This window comes from Cnephaeus nilssonii, assembly GCF_951640355.1.
Source record: "Cnephaeus nilssonii genome assembly, chromosome: 6".
Lineage (NCBI taxonomy): Eukaryota > Metazoa > Chordata > Mammalia > Chiroptera > Vespertilionidae > Cnephaeus > Cnephaeus nilssonii.
In genome coordinates, this window is record NC_137077.1 from 53,622,592 (window position 1) to 53,644,886 (window position 22,295).

The 22,295-nt window shown below is 55.4% G+C and overlaps 1 protein-coding gene across 2 annotated transcripts; it reads left to right on the top strand.

Annotated features, from left to right (window-relative positions):
- The first annotated feature begins 1,308 nt into the window (after positions 1–1,308).
- Positions 1,309–21,762, top strand: LOC307101835 (inner centromere protein-like). Of its 2 annotated transcripts, XM_079775282.1 has the most exons (16): positions 1,309–1,421; positions 4,609–4,756; positions 5,139–5,240; positions 7,173–7,281; positions 7,918–8,035; positions 9,033–9,084; positions 9,459–9,594; positions 9,678–9,812; positions 13,512–13,621; positions 13,693–13,810; positions 14,195–14,308; positions 15,171–15,280; positions 17,064–17,142; positions 17,336–17,428; positions 20,318–20,468; positions 21,294–21,762. In XM_079775282.1, the coding sequence occupies exons 2-16, from the start codon at positions 4,620–4,622 to the stop codon at positions 21,503–21,505; spliced, it is 1,776 nt and encodes a 591-aa protein (XP_079631408.1). In that variant the 5' UTR covers positions 1,309–1,421; positions 4,609–4,619; the 3' UTR covers positions 21,506–21,762. The 2 variants fall into 2 exon arrangements, with proteins under 2 accessions (XP_079631408.1, XP_079631409.1); XM_079775283.1 differs by lacking the exon at positions 14,195–14,308 and having other exon boundaries at positions 5,141–5,240.
- The last annotated feature ends 533 nt before the right edge of the window (positions 21,763–22,295 follow it).

Consider the following 22,295-nt stretch of genomic DNA (forward strand, 5'->3'; position numbering starts at 1 on the left):
CCCCATGTGTCTCGGTCCCCAACACCTCCAGGCGGGCACTGGAGCTCAGAGGGAGCAAATCTAAGTTCATGCCGGGGCCTTTTAAGAGGGACCTGGGTCTCTGCAGCCTCCGTGTCTTTGTGAAGGAAGAAAGATCGGGTTTGCCGGTATTGCCAGCAAGTCACTGGAAGCCAGGAGAGCGGCCTGGAACCCGTTCTCCCTTGCAGCTCTCGGAAGGGACCAACCCTGGTGCAGTCCTTGATCTCCGACTTCTAATTTCCACAAGTGTGAGGACAATAGGTTTCTGTCCCTTAAGCCGCTCTGTTTATGGTGCTTTTGCTACAACAGCCCTAGCAAACCTATAAAGATTTTGTAGCGCTTTCCCTGCCAAACACCTTCCAGTTGCCAATCACACTTCCTGAATGGAAGACTTAGCTGAATGAAGAAATGGCAAAGTGCAAGACTCCCTGTGATAGTGGCAGAAATAGAATATTGGGGACCAGTTGTAATTGTAAGAAATACTAATCATGCTCTGTTAACCGTGATTGTTTTGTTCTGATTAAAGAAGGCACATTCTAACCTGGCTGGGAGTTGCCTGTGGGACTTGGGAGCTCACCTGGAAATGCAGTCCATCCTCCCCATCAGGAAGTTGCCATTTATCATGGAAAGATTAACAACCTTGTTGCAGAAACCAGAATCACCAGCCCTTTGAAGACCCATAGCCCTTTGCATATCACTAAGCCCTTTAAAGGTCCCCAGCCCTTTGTATGTCACTAGCCCTTTGGAGATCTCCAGCCTTTGCATACCCGCAGGCCTTTGCAAATCTCCAGATCTGTCAACTGCCCATTTGGCATGCGTTTTGCCTACTTCCCCGTGTAATCTTTGTCCTTCTACCCAATATAAGCAGCTGGCTTATGGTGGGTAGAGAGCCGATTTTTGTGGTTGACCTGCTGCCGGCCAATTGGAATAAATGCTCATATATGATTCAATCCTGTCTCTGCTTAATTGGTTCAAGTAGTGACAGGCAGCGCGGACCCATTGACTGTCCCTTACACCTGGACCAGCGTTACCTGGGAGATCCAGGAGTTGGCACCAGGAGGATACCAGAGGTGCCTCCCACGCCCCTGGATCCTTCACAGTGCATGCTGGGTCTTACAGTTCTGGCCTGCGGAGTCGGGGCCAGAAGCTTCGATGCTTCCTCTCCCCGCCCATAGTCCCACAGACTGCCAATCCAAGTAGCCAATAGGGGGCCTGACTGGCGATCTCTCTTACCCCATAGGCTTAGAGTTTTGCAGCCGCCCTGGTAAATTTGCCGATTGCTCCAGCCTCCAGCCTGCTTCGCACATCTCCGTTGCAGGCGCGGAGCCGTGAGCTTGGGAGCTGAGGGTCTGAGACCATGGGACTTGGATCTGAGTAGCACTTAGGAGATGCTGCGCAACCGAGTGAGTGTGCCCGGTGGCCGGCGGGGCCGTGGGGTGATGAGCGATTTGTTACTCCTTCCGTGAACTCCAGTCGGGGAGGGTGGGGGGCCCCGGGGGGCGTGACCCCCTGCCCGCTTCCCACCCGGGAATGGACCGGTCACCTCTTTCACGTGGCGAGGTGACCTTCCTTAGTCCTGGGCCTGAGAGGACACCCCCCCTTCGCCCCCATCTTCCACCTAGTCACCAGGTTCTGAGAAAATAACCCCGTCCCCGCCGGCTGCCTCGCACCCTGCAGTGTGCCTAGGAGGCCGTTTGTTGACTCCGATGCGGAGGAAGCGCACACCGCACACCGCACACCGCACACCGCACACCGCCTGGGTTGTGTGATGGAATCATGCCAGACGCTCAACACCTTCGCCTCCCGCTGAGCAACATTTTAAACCGACCCTTCCGGATGCCCCTTGTCATTATTCCCCAGGCAGGGTCACCGTCAGCGGTTCCGTTCCATCCAGACACCGCGGCCTCCTCTGGAGGTGCCCAAAGCCAAAACCTGACGCTAGCCTTTCAGAGGTTTCAGTGGAGTAGGCGGCATAGCTTGCGGTTAAGAGCACAGTTTAAACCCAGGCCCCAGGACGGCTGCGTTAATGCCTCTTTGCCTCAGTTTCCGCATCTGCACCTGGGTGTCCTTGAGGTTGAGGTGAGAATTGATGAGATGCCTCACCTGGGCGTGGAAGAGGACTTGGTAAAGGGGAGCCGCTCCCTAACTTCTTGCACTCTCAAAAGAACAGGCACCCCTAAAGGAGGGCAATGGGGACTCCAGTCTGGTGGTGGTGGGGGGAGGGAAGTGTTAGGGGGAGGGAAGGAGGTGAGCTCCCTTCTCCAGTCGGTGGGACGTTGGGTGCTCTGGGTTTGCGCACAGGGTTTGACAGGGGCTGACGACATTTTTGCTACTCTTCCCATTAGCCTCATTCTTGGTACACTGATTCTTCCTTTCTTAGGGTCACCTTTGTCCTAACTTGTGGTGACCTTTTTAAAACTGAGCTCCGCCAAAAACTAACTTCCCTGTGTAAGATCCCTGAAAGTCTCACTGAGTCCCTTGAAGGTCTCATGAAGATCCTTGAGTAATCCTATAACTGTGGTTTTGAACTCTGTATCCAGTAGTTTGCTTTCTTCCATCTTTCATTTGTGACATGTTTCTTTGTCTCCGCATTTTGGCCGTTTCCTTGTGTGTGTTTCTGTGTATTGGGTAGAGCTGCTAAGTCTCCTGGAGCTGGTAGAGTGGCCTTGTGTAGCGGGTGTCCTGTAGGGCCCAGTGGCTCAGCCTCCCCAGTCACATGAGCTGGGCACTCTAGGTGCACCCCTTTGTGGGCTGTGAGCACAGTCTGGTTGTAGTGGAGACTTGATTGCTATTGGCGTCACTGGGAGGAATTGACCTCCAGGCCAATTGGCTGTGGGGACCAGCTGTGACTACAGCGGGAGAGCTGCTGTTCAGGAGACACCCTTATGGAGCAGGACTTGCTTCAGTGGGGCTTTGGTGCTCACTGAGTCTGCCCCTTGAGTGTGTCACTTGTGGATGTGTCCGGTTGTAATCTCATGTGGTCTGAAGCTGTCCACCGGGTACAGGTCTTGGGCCTTTTAGTGATAGGTTTGGGGCGGCTGCAGCTTGTTTGAGAGATTTCAGCAAAGTCAGAAGGCTGAGCCAGGACAGGCCTTTCATATGGAAAAGCTGCTGCAAACAGCCTGGATGGGGCTGGGTCTCAGGGAATCACCAGGCAGAGTACACAGTGTGCTCCAGGTTGATGGGGACTCAGATATGGTTGCCAGTCAGGCCTGGGACAGGGGAGGTCTGAGCATAGGAACAGTGACCCCTTCCAGCACCTCCTTGTCTGGTAGAAAGCCGTCCCCAAGTTCCTGCCCCAAAGCCAGACAATCCAGTTCCTCCCCATATGTGTCTGGGCCCCCCAACGCCTCCGGGCACTGGAGCTCAGAGGAAGCAAGTCTGAATAAGTTGGTGCCAAGGCCCTTTAAGAGGGATACCTGGGTCTCCACTCCAGCAGCCTCTGTGTCTCTCAGCCACAGTCCCCACTGGTCTTCACAGCCCGAAGTTATGGGGACTTCCCTTCCCAGCTCTGGGACCCTGGGTGGGGGTGTGGTGTGGGACTGGGACCCTTTGCTCCTCAGGGTGGCCTCTGAAGCCCATGTGGGTGCCAGACCAGCCCGCTTGGCACCTCCACCCCTCTCACTAGTCTCCACATGCTTTCTTCTTTACTTCTCTAGGTGTAGGACTTCCATTCAGCCAGCTTTCAGGCAGTTCTGAATGATGGTTGTCCTGTATTTTAGTTGTAATTTTGGTGGTTGTGGGAGGCGGCGAGTGCCAGCATTTACCTATGCCGCCATCTTGGTTCCCCTCCTGAGCTGCTGGTTTTTAAGAAATGAAGAGAAAACTGGTTTTGTATTCTCCCCTACCCAAAAGTTCTACAGAAGTTTTCTTAAAAAGAAGGCATTGCTTCTCTGCTCCCCTCATGGGGCATTTCAGCTCAAGGAGAGAGAAGGTTGTGGGGGCCTCTTGGGAGAAAAACAGTCTCTGCTCCCTACTTTCTTACCGACTCCCCTGGAACGCAGACCGCCTTCCGTTCACTGGCCTCTTGAAGAGGCCGTTGGATTCTGTGTTCTTTGGCGTGAGGCCTGGGGTCAGCTCGTGCGTAGCTCAGGGTGGCTGTGTCTAAGCCCTTGCTCACCCACAGGGAGGAAGAGGAGAAGCCATAGGAGAGTCAGAGCAGGGCTGGGCTTGTGAAGGTGGACAGGGGTCCTGTGGCAGCCGCAGGTTCTCCCTGATCTGGGAAGGCAGTTGGCCATGGCTTGTCACTTTAAGCCCAGAAAAGGCCATTTGTACGGAGGACTGTTGATACCAGAATTGGTGTGGAAGTGTGGACTTACGGGGACAGGGTGCTGTGGGTGGGTAGAGGGAAGGCACTTGAAGAGTGTGAGTAGGACAGGCCCTTCTTTTTGCAAATATGAGGCTAGTGGGTTGGCATTTGGAATTCTGCATCTCTGGGAAATAACTATGAGGGGGGAGGGGCCCTGATTCAGGCACTTGGTGTCTTGTGGTGATTGGGGGATGGGCGCTATGGCCTGGCAGTCTCTCCCCGGAGAAGGTTCCAGTTCCCAGTCCTGAGCCCCTGTGCCTCTTGTTTTTGCTTTTCCCCAGACAGAGCAACCATGGGGACGACAGCCCCAGGGCCTGTTCACCTGCTGGAGCTGTGTGACCAGAAGCTTATGGAGTTTGTGTGCAGAGTGGACACACACTTTGTGTGGCTCGGGGAAATCCAGGAGGAGGCCAGGCGTATGTTCACCAGGTGAGGGCAGGGACAGGGGCAGGCTGGCAGGAGGCACCGGGGGCTGCCGGCTGCTCCAGCTTTGGGGAGACAGCTGCCCATTTCCCGACTGGACAGGCAAACAGACAGGCTGCCAGGGGTCTCTCCTGAGTGCCCAGTGTGCTGGGGGCCCGACCCAGTCTAATGGGAAGAGGAAGGAGAGGTGTTGGGCTGGGCCTCGGAGGATGGGGCTGCACATGCTCCCCTGGCCACCTTGCTCCCCTGCTGCGTCTCTGGGAGGACTCACTTGGAGCTAGTCACCCAAACTTGACCTGTCACTGCCAGGAAATGGGTAGGGGCTGGACTGGGAAAGGGAGGTGTCAGTGGTTCCAGGCAGCCACAGGTATCACCCTTGTTGTACCAGAGAATTCATCAAGGAGCCGGAGCTGATGCCCAAAACGCCCTCTCAGAAGAACCGAGGGAAGAAGAGAAGGATTGCTAACATTCAGGATGCCACCCGGAAAAGGTAGGAGGGGCCGGGGGCTGCCACTAGCCAGGGGAGGGTCAGCTGGGCAGATGGAGTCTGGAGGCTGGGTGCCCAGCGAGAGAGTTTGATTCCCAGGTGTGAATTGGGAGCAGAGGCTGCAGGAGTGGTGGTGGATGCCATGGGGGCCACGCTGGGGGTGAATTATTACAGGGAAACAAAGCATGACCCAAGAGTGTGTGTGTCTGTGTGTGTTGGGGTCGGGGTGGTTTGATCTGGGCCTTGGAGGATGGGAAGGGTCTCCAGAGGTGGGAGAAGAAAGAATCCAAGTTTCTGCTTGGGCGAGAGCCACCAGTTGTGGCCCTGGGTGTCTGTTGCTCAGCCCCTGGGCTCTGCTTGTTATGATCCCCATGGAATGACCGTGGGCTGCAGACTACCAGCAAAGGAGGCTGGGTCTTAGGACAGGAGATCCTGGGTACATACCCCAGCTCTGCCCCTTAAGCTCTATGTCCTTTTGTTAATTTTCCACCTCTCTGAGCCTCAGTTTCTTCAAATCTAAAGTGAGAACAGTCCCTGCTTCTCAGTACCGTACTGGCTTGTAAGTTAAGTGATAACATGAGCAAAGCCTGTAGCAGGATGCTTGGTACAGTGTGAGCTCAGTCAGCGAGAGGTTCTATGAATTTAATCTTCCCAGCAGTGCGGTGAGCACTGGCATTATCCCAAAGTTACAGGTTGGGAGACTAAGGCTCAGAGAGGGTGGTCCAGGGTCTCATGGCAAGGGGTGGCAGAGCCTGGGCTAGAACCCTGGTCTTCTGCCTCCAAGCCTTTCACTTTATTTATTATTATTGTTATTATTTATTCATATATTTTTATTGATTTCAGAGAGGAAGGGAGGGGGAGATAGAAACATCAATGATGAAAGAGAATCATTGATTGGCTGCCTCCTGCACGCCGCCCACTGGGAATCAAGCGGCATATGCCCTTGACTGGAATTGAACCCGGGACCCTTCAATTCACAGGCCGATGCTCTATCCACTGAGCGAAACCGGCGAGGGCAGCCCTTCACTTTATATTTGACCTGAGCTGGTCTCCCTGCCTCGTTCCCCCCTCCCTCTTGGACATTTTTTGTAAAGTGCCAGGAACCTCCCAACAACCATCAAGGGCCACAGCCTCCACAGTAGTGGGATCAAGCCCAAGCCCCTGTGTGGCACATGAGCCCCAGCTGCCCCATCACTTGCCATTTCACGCCTCAGGGGCTTCATGCCTCAGGGTCTCCGTACAAGCTGTTCCCTCTGCCAGGGATACCTTTCCCCACATTTTCCCACCTGTCAGGACGCCACCGCCTCCATGCAGCCAGCCCTGACTCTTGGAGCTGCCTGTCCTCCTCTGAGGCTCCCACTGGGACCACGGTCCTCTGAGCTGGGATCTGATGAGGATAAAAACTGCTAAAGTGACAGAGCCCTTTGTACATGGCTAACACCCTCCTAAGCGCCCTACGTGGGTTAAGGAAAGGAACCCCAACCCTTTCAGCTGATGCTATTATCACGCCAGCTGACAGATGAGGAAGTTCCTGTAACCTGCCGGGGGACGCAGGGGAGGTAAAGGGATGAACTAGCACTCCAGCCCAGCTAGCTGTCCCCTGCAGAATGAGTTGACTACGATGACTATTCACATGCCTTCACCTCAGTATCTTCAGACTCAACAGTTTCACCAATAGGAGTGACGCTGAGAGCCCCTGCAGGAGGAGAGCGAAACACACTGGCCCTGGGTGGAGGGCGCAGGTTCGAGAATGGCATTAACCACAGGGATGTGTGGTCAGCCTCCCTGACCTCAGTTTCCTCATTTGTAAAACCAGAGTGTTGGCCGAGATCTGCCATGCACTCCTCCGGAGTCTCTACCCATGGGGTTAGAGGCGGCCCTCCTGGGGGGACGATTTTGCTGTTGGGCTCACAGTATCTCCTTCTCTGCTTTTAGCCCCGAGGAGGACCCCAGCAAGGAGGCTGAGCCTATGGAGGAGGCTGAGCCTATGGAGGAGGCTGGGCCCATGGAGGAGGCTGGGCCTGTGGAGGAGGCTGGGCCTGAGGTAAGGCAGGCAGGCCAGGGAGGGCTCGAGGGCCTTGGAGCTTGTGCTCTGTGCTGCGAGTCCCAGGTGCAGACTCCTAAAGTCTGATTTTTTTTTTCTTCTGTTAATCTTCACCCAAAGATATTTTTCCAATTATTTTTAGAGAGAGTGGAAGAGGGGGTGGGGGGGGAGAGAGAGAGAGAGAGAGAGAGAGAGAGAGAGAGAGAAGAGAGAGATTTCGATGTGAGAGAGACACCTTGATTGGTTGCCTCCCGCACATGTCCTGACCAGGGCCAGGGATCCAGCCTGTAACCCAAGTATGTGCCCTCGACTGGACTGAACCTGAGACCCTTCAGTCTGTAGGCCGATGCTCTATCCACTGAGCCAAACCGAAAAAAAACAACTAGGGCTTATTTTTAATTTTAGAGTACATTAATTACAGAAACAAGGAAGGGCCTAGGATAGTAGAAGCAACAGGAGGAGGACTAGGTGGGGAAATGAGCCTAGGCCGGACTGCTTTGGCTCACTAAGAAGTCATAGAAAAGGGGACCTGGTGACAGGTTCGCGGGGTTTGCCCGGGACAAACTGCCCCTGCCCATTGCTGCCCTGGTTGCAAGCCTCGTGGGTAGACCCCTAAAGTCTTGGCTCCTCCCTCAGGTCCCCAAGAATGAAGAGAGTACCTTGTGGCCCCGAGGTGCCCCCAGGATTGTCATTAGAATGCCTGGCTCGCAGCCTGCGGCCGGGGGCCAGGACAAGCCCTCCACAGGGCAGCAGGGTGAGTCTTCCTGACCTGCCATGTGCACGCGGGCCTGGCGGCCTCGGTCGGACTTTCTCTCTGGGGAGAGGGAAGCCACATTTTCTGGGCTATCAGCTGAAGGTAAATGAGACCCATCTCCTGCCTTTTGGTGGAGCTGCTGCCAAGTGTCATGTGAGTGGCCATGGCTGGTTGGTGCAGGAAACAGGGGAGGGGGCGGGGGCGGGGCTTGAGTTGGGACAGGCCTAGAACGCCACTCCAGGGGGCAGCAGGAGGAGCTGTGTGCTGGGGTCTTGTTTTGTCCTTGCCACTGACTCCCTTCTCACCTTTGTGGGTCCCTGTCCACAGAAAACCAAGTGCCACCGGCTCTGGGCTCTGGCATCCCCAGTCTGCCACAGGGGCCTGGGGTCCAGCTCACGTCTCCCTGGTGGGAAGAGCACTGTAGTTGCGAGGTCTTGAACTCGGCTTCCCCGTGACCCCGGGTCAGGGACAATGGCCATGCCAGCCCCACAGCTCCCTGAGGGCTGCAAGGACCCTTTGGAATAAAGGACGGGGGAAGGATCAGTGCTTTGTCCTGGCAGTGAAACAAAATGGGCTGACTGGCCCTCCCCTCCCCCCCACGGGGACCCTGCATAGGAACCCTCCCCTCCTGTCACATCAGCTCCAGCTGAGAGGGCCAGGAGGTGGGATTTGGAAGCTCGTCAGTGGGTCTGCTAGAGCTTGCACCTTCCGTAGGCTTCTGCTCCTGAAAGGCACCCCCAGCTCTGTTAGAGGTGGCCAGGTCCTGGTGTGTCCTGTAGTTCCCGTCACACACAGAGGCCAGGCTCGGGGGTGAGCAGTCCATGGCCCGGGGGTTGCGTGCTGGCTCCGGGTGTCCACAGATCTGCTAAGGCTGATGCTTCTGCCACTGGTCACCCTGGGGTCTGCCGGGAGAGAGCCCTGCCCAGCTGCCACCCGTGGGCCCCTTCCGACCCCCCATGCTGTCACTGCTCCCTCACTGAAATCGCTCTCTTCACAGAGGCCAAGATCCATCAAACAGATGGCCCCGAGGAGCCACCCCAGAGTATCCGGTTTGTATCTGGGAAGGGGTGTGGGCCACTATTCCGAGGGGCCCAGAGGGGCATGAACCTCGAGTCCTATTGGGGAGGCTGGGCATATGGTCAGGGGCCTGGTGCTCTGACCCAATGAAGGAGGCAGCCTGATGCTGGGGAACGAGCCTGGCCTGGGAGGAAGTGATCAGATCCTAGACTCCATCCTTCTGTGTCCTCCTGGCCATGTGACCTGGGACTGGCCCCTTCCCTTTGTCTGCCTGGGCACTGGAGGATCAGTCAGGGGAGACCCCACCTCTGCAGCGTAGAGACCTATGGGCTGGTCCCAGTTTTCTTCATAGTGGTGGGGGTCCCCGGGGTCAGCCCCGTGACGCTGCTGCCTCCCGCACCTGTAGGAGGAAGCACAACTGCAGAAGAAAGCTCAACAACAAGGAAGCTGTGAGTGAGCCGGACGAGGAGCAGCAGCTCCATGAGGAGGAGCTGCAGCTTCCCCGGAGCAAGACCCCTTCCCCGCCCTGCCCAGCCAGCAAGGTGAGTGGGCGTCACCCTGCCCTCGGGGCCTCTGCCCCGCCCCTGAGTCCTGCCCCTGGGCCTGACCCTGGTCCCGGCTGCAGGTGGTACAGCCCGTCGGGACCTTCCTGCACACCGTGCAGAGGAACCAGATGCTCAAGACCCCGACCTCGGCCTCCCGCAGCAGGGTCATAAAATCCTTCGTTAAGCGAAACACTCCCCTGCGTGTGGACCCTAAGGTGAGGGAGCCCGTGCCCCAGCTGAGCTCTGCTAGAGTGGGGCTGCATGGCTGCAGGCTCCTGGGTGGCCCCGAGGCTGCTGGGAGTGGCATGGGTCTGCGCTAAGGCAGGTGTGACCTGGCACTGGTCAAGGGCCTGCTCGGGCCTCTTCGGCCATGGGCTGCCTCGACATTTGGGGACTGTCCTGACCTCTTGGGTTCTGTACTGTGGCCTAGAGGCTTGGCCATCTCAGTGTGACCCCTGGGCTGGGAAGTTGAAGAGTTGGCTTAGCAGGCCCACATCCTGACCACCCATCCCACACCCCAGTGCCTTGAGGGTTAAGGTGTCGGACATACTTGTGACACCTTGACTTGTTGGGGATGAGCCACCTCCCTCCTGCCCACCGCTGAGCTTCCTCTCAGGGTCTGAGCTGAAATTTATTGGGCCACACACCTGAGCTACCACCCTGAGGTGAGGGCGGAGCAATGGGTGCATGAAGGTCAGACAGGTGCCTGAGGGTGGAACTGTTAGCAGGGGCCTCTGAAAAGGAGGCCCCAGAAGCTGTTCTCTTCCCAGACACCCCAGAGCTGGGCTGGGCCACCAGCCGTGAGCAAGGAGCCACAGAGAGCTGGGATCTGCTGGCCCGAGTCCTGGCTCTCGGGCTCCCGAGTTGCAAAGCTGCAGCGCTTCATTGCTAAGTTCCCACTGGTGCTTCGAAGGGCCTCCTACTGGGAGGACTCTGTCCCCCGCCGAGGGCCCGAGGGCCTCAGCAGCACAGCCGTGGGGCTCGGCAGGTCAAGGGGCTTCCGAGCAGTTGGACAGGCGGACCCTGAACTTGCCTCTCCTGCAAGGAGGCTGGTCTCTGGGTAGCCATGGCAACGGCTTCCCTTCCAATATGCCAGCAAGTGGGCAGGGAGCCCTTACTGCCTCTTCCTCTGCCAGGCCCCTGCCAGGCACCAGGGCACACAGCAGTGAACCAGGCCCAGACTGTCCATCCCACAGGGAACTCCTGTGCCAATCCAGACTGAGTGGGGCTTGCAGGGCTCATGGGGTGGCTGAGAGGTCTAGGAAACGGCCTTTTCCTGCTTTAGGGAGCCCAGGTCCCTGCCCAGGGCATCTGGTGAGGGTAGGACAGTCCTCAGGAGACCAGGGGTCCTCACTAGGTCACAAGGGCCTTGTGGCCTTGGACTGATTTTCTAATCTCTGGGCATAAGTTCCCTTGGCACCTCACGGAGATTGGATGAACCAGGGAGGAATGTGTCCAGCATCCAGCACCGGGCTTGGCATAAACGGAGACAGCTCGGTTGAAGCCCTTGGAGGCAGAAGGGGCAGATGCTTTTGTTTCCTCCCGCCTTCTGCTTTGGCTGTGACCGTGGCCTCTGGGGAGCAGGGACCATCCCGCCCTCCTTCAAGGGTTGGGGCAGAGAGGAAGTACATTCTAGGATATGAACAACTCTTGTCTTCTATAAAATTCACAATGCAACAGGATGAGTCTGCTGCCCAATACTGGGAAATTTTAGCTCTCACGTTTGGAGACGAAAATCTGTTTTGCTGATCCCTGTCGAAAGCAGGAGTCTGTTGGGCTCTTAGGGCAGGAAGAGATGGTGGTGGGCACCCTCTGGGCCACCGGGTGTTTCTTCCAAGTTGCTTTCCTCACAGAAGGGCAGGTGGGTGTGATGGTTGGAGGACCAGCCTCCTGCTTGTCTTCTCTGGGTCTAGGCCAGTGGTCAGCAAACTGCGGCTCGCTAGCCACATGCGGCTCTTTGGCCCCTTGAGTGTGGCTCTTCCACAAAATACCACGGCCTGGGCGAGTCTATTTTGAAGAAGTGGCATTAGAAGAAGTTTAAGTTTAAAAAATTTGGCTCTCAAAAGAAATTTCAATCGTTGAACTGTTGATATTTGGCTCTCTTGACTAATGAGTTTGCCGACCACTGGTCTAGGCCATTGGAGAATGAGGACCAGCCAAGGGCCACCTAACCCCTCCCTGTGGGGCCTCCCAAAGGTCAGCGCCCTCCGCCAGGTCCTTCCTGTACCCTGCTCAGCCTCTGTGGCTCATGGTCATCTCTCTTCTATTTCTTTCTCCGTCTTAAAGAAAAAAATTCTTTTATGTTAAAAATTATACAGTGACGTCTATGTTGAAAATTATACAGTAAGATCTATATTTTGCAAACATTTGAACATTTTTAGTATTCCATTTTAATTTGTCGGTTGTGATTTTGACTATTTCATTTTGCAGTCTTGTACTGGCTGCATTACATACGTAATTTTCACAGCCACTTTAGAATTGATATCAGTTCGATTGTAATATAGAAATCTTACTACTCTCCCCACTGTGTGCTATTCTTCTCTTACATGTTACATCTTCATACATGGACTACGCTGTGAGACAGTGTCATAATAATTCTTTCAACTGTCAAACATTGCAAATAACTCTAGAGGGAAAAAATAGCCTAGCGATATTTACCCAGATAGTTATCATTTTTCTCTTTCTTTCATTCTTGATGTTTCACATGTCCTTTTAGTATCATTTTTTTTTTTGTCTGGAGAAGTTCCTTTAGCAATTCTTTGAGAAGGTGTCTGCTGGCAACAACTTCTCTACTTTTTCTTTATTTGAGAAGATCTCACTTCACTTCTGAAGGACATTACCACTGGTCTCATTCACTCCTCAAGGATAATGCCGTTGAATACAGATAGAGCTCTTGGTTAACAGTCCTTTCCTCCCAGCACTTTACCAATGTTGTGCCACTTCCTCCTGGCACCCATTGTTTCTGGGGAGAAGTTTTCAGTCGTTCAAATCATTGTCCCACCCTCATCCCCTAAGTAATGTCAAATCATGGTCCCATCCTCATCCCCTTTTGTGGCTGCTTTTAAAAATTTTCTCCTTTGTATTAAGTTTTCAGCTGTGTGGTTATGATGTGGCTAGACATGGGTTTCCTTAGATTTATCCTGCTACGTGGGTTTCGACAAATCTGTAAATTTATAGCTTTTACCCAAATTGGAGTGTTTTCAAGCCATTATTTTCCCACATTTTCCCCTGCGTTGAACTCTTCCCATTGTGGAATGATGACACCAGTGATAGACACTCTGGTGTCATCTCACAGCTGCCTCAGGCTCTATTCATTTTTCTCCCATATGTTTTCTCTGTGTCCAGGTTGGATACACGTTACTAATTTATCTTCATGTTTGACTGACGTCTGTCTTCTCCATCTGCTCTGGGACCCACCCACGGCATTTATTTCAGTTATTAATTATTAGTTCTAAGATTTCCATTTTGTTCTTCTTTGGATCTACTTGCTGAGATTTGCTATCTTCCCAGTTGTCTCGAGAATGTCTGTGATTACTTGTTAAAGCACACACACAGCGTGAAAAGGTTACAAAGCACAGTAATAAAGTCCCGATCTCGTTCTTCATTCTCCTTTTAAATGCACTTGAACATAGTTATCCTCAGAGCATACATCCAATTTGAACCTGTTTTTTTGTGGTGCCCTCAGTTTGGCAGGGCTAAGTCGAAGGCACTGGTGACACCGGCCCTTGGGCGGCCTCAGGGCCCCTGCGCAGAAAGACGGAAGGCCAGGCCTCAGTCTGGGGGGCAGTGGAGGGTGTTGGGGGCGGCTCTGCCCATCTGGCTGGAGGCTGTGGGCCTGGGGGGGGGGGTGTCCTGGGCCAGCTGTGCCCCTGGCCCAGCACTGGGCTGTCCTGGCTCCCACCCCTCCCACCCAGGAGAAGGAGCAGCAGCGCCTGGAGAACCTGCGGCGGAAGGAGGAGGCCGAGCGGCTCCGCAGGCTGAAGGTGGAGGAGGACAAGCGGCGGCGGCTGGAGGAGTTGAAGCTGTGAGTGCGCAGCTCCCAGCCCCTGTGCAGCCCGGGCCGCGCCGGGCCCCCTGACCGCCCTGTGCTCGCAGGAAGCGGGAGGAGCGCCTGCGCAAGGTGCTGCAGGCCCGGGAGCGGGCGGAGCAAATGAGGGAGGAGAAGATAAAGCAGATGGAGCAGAAGATGGCTCCGCAGGGTAAGAACGAGAAGGTGAGAGCCGGGGGCTGGTGGGCGTCCGGGTTTCAGCGGGCTGTTCCCTGCTGGGGCCCAAGCAGGTCAGACTCGGTGGCCCGAGGATTAGAACTGGACCCCTGGGGAAGTTCGGGGTTTGACGCCCTGGACCCCTCTGGTCTCCATCCAGGGGCCCCGGAGTTTGTTCTGAGCCAGCTGAGGGTGGGCGGTGTCAGCAGCAGCCCTTAGCGAGTGGGTGGGCTGGTGCTCTGGGGCAGGACAGGCCCCCGGGCCCCCTCCCCTGGCCTGTGCGGAACGAGCCGGGTTTGCAGGGGCACGGTGCCCGTCGCAGTTCTGGGACCCGCTCTGTAGGGCTGAGTGAGGAGGGCTGCTGTAAGGGGCAGGTATGGATGGGCTCTGCAGGCCAAGGAGGAGCGATTGGCCGAGGAGAAGGCCAAGAAAATGGCAGCAGCCATGAAGATGGAGGTGCGCAGGCAGCAGGGGGAGGAGGCCCGGAGGCTCCGGTGTCTGCAACAGGTGCGAACGCAGGTGGCGGGTGGGCATCGAGGAGGAGGTGGGGCAGGATGGGCGCTGCCTCAGCCCGTGAGGACTGCTGGGCATCCCCCACTTTGTTGGCTTCATTCTGGTGGATCTGTGGCTTCCGGCCCTGAGGAGGCTCCACAGATGCCTGGGCGATGGGGGTGGTGGCAGTAACTGCCTCTGTGTTTCTGGAGGGGTGGCACTTTGAGGGTGAGGCACATGGACTCTAAGCCAGACTTCCAGTCTCGGCTCTCGCTCTCATTAGTTGTGTGACCCCGCACAGGTTGCTTGACCTCTCTGTGCTTTGGTTCCTTCAGGCAGCCGTGGTATCTACTTGATGGGGCCATTGTGAGGGTCAGATGTTCTACCTACAAGAGTAGGGACCTACCTCTTCCTTGGAGCTGTCCATCTTATGACCCCAGGGAACACAAATCTGTCTTTGGGGTTACAACACGGATGGCTACATTTGTTGAGTATTTACTCCGGGCCAGGCCCTGTTCTAGGCATGTGTATAGACTCAGCAACTTTGTGAGCTGTAGGTATTACTGTTTTTGTCCCCATTTGAGCGATGGGGAAACCAAGGCCAGAGGGCTTAAAATGGTAGCCCAGCGTCACAGCAAGTGCGTCTGGCTCCAGTCTGTACCCTTCACTCCTAACTCTGCTGCAGCAGCAAAAGAAGTTGCCACAAGATGCCTTTTCAGGCTGGGTGGTGATTTGTGGCTCCTGGGGTGGGGCGACCCTGGCTCAGCCCCTGACGATCTCTGATGCCTCCTGCCCTCCCCCCCCCTCCTTCCCAGACCTCTGGCACCTGTGCAGCCCAGGCCTGGCCTGAGGCCCTCACTTTGCTCTGTGTTCCCAGGAGGAGGAAGAGCAGCAAAGGAAGAAGGAGGAGGAGGAGGAGCAGGAGCGTCTGCTGAAGGCGGCTGAACAGGAGCAGCGGAGGGAGCAGGAGCGGCTCCAGGCCGAGAGGTGAAGGAGCCCAAGGGCCAGGCTGGGGAGCAGCCCCTGGGGGCCGGGGCGATGTCCAGCCATGTGTGTTTGTGTGGACGAGAGACGGAGCGGTCCTCTAGAGCAGGTCCCCCTTCCCTGGGGCTTTGCCAAAGAGGGTCACGCTTCCCTTGGCTCAGCACCCAGAGGTGTGCAGCAGGCAGCCCCTGGATGTGGTGTTGGCTCTGGGAGATGGGAGATGTAATGGGCGGGTTCACTTGGGACTCCCTTAGTTCTGCCTCCAGCCAGTGTGCTGCTGCCCGCTTTGTTTCATTGTGTCCTCAGCTGACCTGGCAGGGCAGCGGGTTGCTCAACAGGACGCCCATGGGCATTTGAGCAGGAGTTCTTTGGGTGCATTGCAGACCCTCCCCACTAAGTATGCCTCCTCTGTGGTGATGAGAACTCAGACTCCCCCCCCCCCCCGCCCCCCATCATTTCCAACTGCCTCCCTTGGTATCCATGGCAGCAGAGCCTGGGGCTGCCGCTCTCAGAGGCAGAGGTCTCTGCAGTGGGTTCTGTGAGCCTTATCCTGGGCCCACCCTGTGCTTGGCTGTGCCAGATCTTGGGGATGCCAAGGAGGACAAGCCACAGTCACTGCTGGCCAGGAGAGGTGGGATCTGCACCTGTGATGACCCCGCTTGTGTGTAGGTGAAGGGAGCTGTGCCCGTGTGTGTACAGAGGTGGGAATACCCACACAGGCCTAGCAGCTGCCTCTCCTGCCTCACCGCCTGAGGAGCAGCAGGCAGCACGTCCCTGCCAGTCTTTAGGTGGCTTTGGGCCCAGTGGGGAGTGGGGGTTGGAAGCCAGGGGCCTGAACTGCATGGGGACCATCTCCCTGTGCTTTTTTAATTTATTTTTAATTTATTGATTTTCTATAGAGAAACAATTGATTTGTTGTTCCACTTATTTATGCTTTCCTTGGTTGATTCTTGTATGTGCCCTGACCTGGGATCAAACCCGCAACCTCGGTGTGTCGGGACGATGCTCTAACCATTTGAGATACCTGGTCAGGGCCCCCTGTGCTTCCTGATGGACACACAACTGTCCTGGTCCGATGGCAGAATCGGGGACAGGAGTCTGGGCGGGGGACAAAGGGCGGGGGGTGACAGTTGATGTGGCTTTAGGATTGCACGGGTGCCGCCCAATGCCAGGGTCTTCATGGGGGTGACGGTGCGATGGTCGTAAAGGTTGGCAGCTTAGGGGTTACGGAGCTGCACGCTCCACACAGGTTTCTTGTCGAATCCTCACTGGAAGGCCCTGTGGCCTAGGAACCAGCAGCTCCACTTCCCAGAGGGGGGGCAGGTGCAGAGAGGTTAACTGCCTGTTTAAGTCACGAGCTAGTAAGTGGAGGTGGCTCCAAAGCCCCCAAACAGCCCAGCTCTGCTTCCCGCCAGGCGAGGGGCTCAAGGTCCCCCCTGTGGGCCGGGACGATCTGCGGTAACTCAGATTTTCTCATGTAATTCTCGTGGTGACTGGAGGAAAGGTGTTGGGATCCCCGTTGTACAGCGAAGGCAGAAGCTCAGACCTGAGTCAAGTGGAAGTGTGGGGCCAGATGTGTTGGACTCCAAAGCTGAGTGCTCCCTGCACCCAGCTGGGCGCTTTCCACCTCTTGGGGCACAGACACAGCTGTGGGCTCTTGGCTGCTGTGCCCATTCTGCCATTCCGTCTTCTACAGCCGGTGCCATGGGCCCGGCTTCCCTGGCAGGGATGGGACCTGAGCCAGGGCTCAGCTTCCCGCCATGACAGGCCCTTGCTTGGTCCTCAGGGAGCTGCAGGAGAGGGAGAAGGCCCTGCGGCTGCAAAAGGAGAGGCTGCAGAGGGAACTGGAGGAGAAGAAGAAAAAGGTACAGGGGAGCAGAGGGGGCAGTGGTGGGTGGTGGGGCTCGCTTGGGGTCTGTGCTGAGCTTTGGGCTGGGGAGCCCTGATCTGGTGGCTCCTGGGGCGGGAGCTGCCTTGCTTGGCCATGCGGGTTTTGCCTGGGGTTTGGGGAGGGCACATTCACATGGCCCGTAACCCCTGCCTGGCCACTGGTCCTAGGAAAAGCAGCAGCACCTACAGGAGGAGCAGGAGAAGAAAGCCAAGGAGGCTGCAGCGGCCAGCAAAGGGCCGAACACGACCGTGGACGTGCAGGTGAGGCCAAGCACCAGAGCAGTGAGGAGCCCCCAGCTCTGATTATTCTCTTCCCAAAGCTGGAGGCACAGATCACACATCTATTTGTAAGAACCATAAGAAAGAGGAAGGGAGAAACCAAGATGGCGGCATAGGTAAACACCTGAACTTGCGGCTTCGCACAACAACTTCAAAACTACAGCTACAAGACAAAACGGACATCATCCAGAACCACAGGAAGGCTGGCTAAGTGGAAATTCTACAACTAGAAGGGAAGAGAAAAGCAAACTGAGACTCAGAGGAGCTTCGGAAGTATAGTGCAGAGGTACGGAGGCGCACGCGCGTGTAGAGGGCTGGCAACTGAGTACCCGGCTGACGTTTTCAATCCACAGGGAGACACAAGCTCCCAACTGCTCTGAACTCCGGTTCCGGGCAAGACTCTGGGGACCCAGACTCATACGGGGAGAAACTGGACTGTCTGGCAGCGGGTGGACTCGAGGGCGGCTTTCTCTCAGAGGTGCTTGCAGCGATTACCGGGGGACACTGAGACCTGGGGGCCTCTTAGGGCAGGGATGACGGGAAGCCATTGCTGTTTGCTCCGCCCTGAGACTCCGCCCCACTCAAGCTGTGCGCAGAGGTTTTTGCATAAGAATGGCCTGGTCCCTTGAATTCTAAACTTACCTAACAAACTGCAGCTGAGTCGGTGAGACCCAGAACATCCAAAAGAAGGCCCAAGGCCCCACAGCAGCCTGCATTGCTTCACAGCTGGGCCTCATCTGGGCACTTCCAAAACCCAAGCAAAGAAGAGAAATCTGCAGATCTCTCCGTAGCTCCTGCTGGGTGGCCTCAGGCAGAGGCTAAATTTGCACCTCCTTGGAGATCCAATAGCTAGTGTACCCAGGGGTCAGAGTGGGACCATCCAGATTACAACTCCTCAGATCCATAAGGGACACACTCAGGGGGCAGACTCAGTGAGCACCAAAGCCCCACTGAAGCAAGTCTTGCCTCATAAGGGTGTCTCCAGCACAGATGTTCTCCAGTCGTAGACACAGCTGATCCTCACAGCCAATTGGCCTGGAGGTCAATTCCTCCCAGTGATACCAACAACAATCAAGGCTTAATTACAACAAGACTGAGCACACAGCCCACAAAGGGGTGCACCAAGAGTGTCCACCTCAGGTAATTGGGGAGGCTGAGCCACTGGGCCCTATAGGACACCTAGCACACAAAGCCACTCACTCTATCAACTCAGGGAAGCAGCCAAAATGCGGAGACAAAGAAACAGGTCACAAATGAAAGAAATGGAGGAAAGCAAATGACTGGATATAGAGTTCAAAACCACGGTTATAAGGTTTTTCAAGAATTTTCTAGAAAAGGCTGATAAATTTAGCGAGACCCTTGAGGATATGAAAAAGGACCAACTAGAAATTAAGCATACACTGACTGAAATAAAAAATAATATACAGAGATCCAACAGCAGACTAGAGGACCTCAAGAATCAAGTCAAAGATTTGAAATACAAAGAAGCAAAAAACACCAAACAAGTGAATCTAAAAATCAAGTGAATAGAAAATCTGATGAACAGAATAAACTGGTGAATATAATAGAATCAGGGGCATAGAAAGGGAGTGGACTGACAATTCTCGGGGGGAAAGTGGTGTGGGGGGTGCGGGAAGATACTGGACAAAAGTCGTATACCTATGGATGAGGACAGTTGGAGGGGGGAGTAAGGGCAGAGGGTGGGGTGGGAACCGGGAGGAGGAGAGCTAGGGGGGAAAAAAGAGGAACAACTGTAATAATCGGAACAATAAAGATTTATTGAAAGAAAGGAAGATGAAGGACACAGGTAGCCCAGTAGTTTTTACTCTTCTGGATACATGTGTTCTTTCTTATTCTCAAAAAGGAATTTGTTTTAAAAAAAGAAAGAAACTAAACTTTATAAAAGAGTATAAAGTGAAAGAAAGGTACCTCAGATGAAAACTCTGAGTCTGGTGTATATCGCTATATTGTTACATGTATAAACATTGTACATGTTCTAAGTGGACACAGGCTATACATACAGGCTATACAGTCTGCTCAGGCTGCTTTAACAAAGTACCGTAGACCAGGTGGCTTAAGCAAACATTTATTTGAGACGGATTCAGTGTCTATTTGGGGCGTCTTGCTGGTTCACAGCCGACTGTCTTCCAGCTGTGCCCTCGCTTGCTCCAGGGGAGGGGAGGCGGAGCTCTCTGGAGTCTCTGTTGGAAGGGCACTGATCAAATTCCTGAGGGCTCCACCCTCATGACCTAAGCACCTCCCTAGGCCCCACTTCCTAATACCATCATGTGGAGAGATAGGACTTAATAGGGATTTGGGGGGGACCACAAGCATTTACTCTAATACATACATTTGGCAGCTAGATAGTTTTTCCTCCCCTGTTGTTGTTTTTATATTGTACACTTCTACTTCAGCACTTGTAAATCTCTCATTTTTGACCGTTGTGTACCAGCTAGTGGTCTCAGAATTTCTTTAACCAGCGCCTGTTGACAAGCAGTTAGGCGACTTCCAGTTTAATGCTTTACAAACAAAACGTACTATGAGGAAGGGTTTTCAGTGCAGCACAGGTGAATGTTGGGAAGTGGGAAGTTAGCTGAATGTTCACCTAGATGGATGCTTCAAATCATGGGGTTCCCAGTGGGGTCCCGGGAGCTGTTCACAGGAGACATGCTGACGTGGAAGTACATGTGCAACTACTTCAACATGAAAAAGGAAGAGTCGGGGCTGTGTATGTGGTGTGACTTTTAAAGTGACCCTGAGCCTTTTGATTTTTCCTGTGAAATGAGGGGAGGTGGCCGGGCCCCATCTCCTCGGTGGTGGGAGTTGCAGGCGTGGGGAAGGGGGAGCTGACGCCCTTGTTTATTTTTCCAGTCTCCAGCTTGTACCTCACATCAAATGACGCCACGGGGGCCCAGGACTCCCCCCAAGATCAACCTGGATAACTACGGGATGGATCTGAATAGCGACGACTCCACTGATGATGAGTCCCATCCCCGGAAGCCCATCCCCTCCTGGGCCACAGGTGAGCAGGGCCCGGAGCTCTGGGTCCTGGGTCCTCACTGGGACTTCTGGGGCCCTGGAGGGAGTGGCTTGGCCGATGCGGGTGTTGGGAGGCTAGAAACCTGACGTGTTGGCCTGGCAAGCCTGCACCCAGCCTTGGGACACGCTCAGGGGAGAGTGGGACTGTCCAGTGGGCTCACCTTTGGAGCACGTGTTGGACGCCTTTGTTCTCAACAAATGCTTTATAGGGGCTGGCTGTGGGCGCCTGGTGCTGGGAGTTCCAGCTGGGGAGGCAGGAAAGCCCCGAGGTGGGGCGGGCACTTGAGCAGGATTTGACCCTGCAGTTTAGAGTCCCCAGGGTTTAAACAGGAGTGTGGGTGAGCGTGCCTGCGGCCTCAGGCCTGGGTGTGAAGCCTGCGGCAGTGGAGGGGGGCCGTCCATACAGTGGTGCTCTACAGAGTTTGCAGGGCTGGGGGTCAGGGCGGCTGCAGTCTCCCTCCCCAGGGGTCAGCGTTCTACAGAAGACAGCTTGCTCTTGTGAGTGCCCCCTCATTTGAAGCACACAGTAACCGGGATCTGACTCAAGTCACTTGGGGGTGTCCATTAGCAGGGGTCAGTGTAGCCAGGAATCCAGATGGCTGGCCAAGCCCCTAATTCTAGGTGGCAGGAGGAACGTGCAGTGAGAGCATTATCGGTGTTTGGTGGTGAGGGCGGGAGGAGCAGGGCTTAGAGGAGCTGGCCTGGCAGGAGGTGGGAGAGGCTGGTGTGCAGAGGCTGATAAGGGCTCTGGGTGGGGCAGGGGCACGGGGATCCCCACGGCAGTGACCCGGCCCTGTGTTCCCTGCAGGCACCCAGCTCAGCCAGGCCATCCTCCACCAGTACTGCCACCCCCCGAACCTGCTAGAGCTCTTTGGCACCATTCGCCAGCTTGACCTGGAGGACATCTTCAAGAAGAGCAAGCCTCGCTACCACAAGCGCACCAGCTCCGCTGTCTGGAGCTCGCCGCCCCTGCAGGGCAGCAGAGTCCCCAGCAGTCTGACCTACAGCCTGAAGTACTGAGGCAGGCCCGCCGGCCTCCTCTCCCATCGGTGTCTGACTGTCCATCTCTCCCTCGGTCTCGTGCCCTCCTCCCTGTGTTCTGTCCCTGAGGGTCTGTAAATGTTCGGGGACGGGGGGCCCCCGCCTGGGTGGAGACTGCGCGTGGTGTGTGTCTGCGGAAGTGCCAGGCGCAGCCACGCCTGGCTCGCAGGCAGCACTTTGTAAATAGGTTGCTATAATTTTAGCCTGGACTTTGACAGTATATTAATAAAGTTTATTTTTTTAAGCCTGCCCTGGGTTTTGTGAAGACCAGGGGCCTCGGCAGACCCTGGCCCCTGGCCCTGCAGCCGTGTGTCTTGGGCCACCAGATGGGCTGGAGGAGCAGGGCGCTGTGCCTTGTCCTTGTGCTTCAAGGTCACCTGAGTCCCACCCCCAGAGATGATGATGATGCGGTGGGTGATTGTGACGCCATCCCTGGGCAACCCTGAGAAACGCCTCCGCCCTCATGATGGTCAGGTGCAGATACTCCCTGTTTTCCTGGGGAGCACGCTGTTTGTAAAGGGCGGGTGCTTATTCACTGGGAGAGACCTGGGGCTGAGGACACAGCTCAGCCACTTAAGGCAGTCATCTCTCAGCCCCTTGCTGCATGGATGGTGCCGGTTGAGCTGCTTATCAGGATCAGAAAGGGATGATTAGAAAGGAGATGTCTCTTGAAACTACCTGGAGGCCGGTGCTTGCCAGCCGTTGAGATGTTTCTCCAACAGAACCAGGAAGCTGCTCATGAAATGCTTAGTGCTAATGGAAGCTGGCT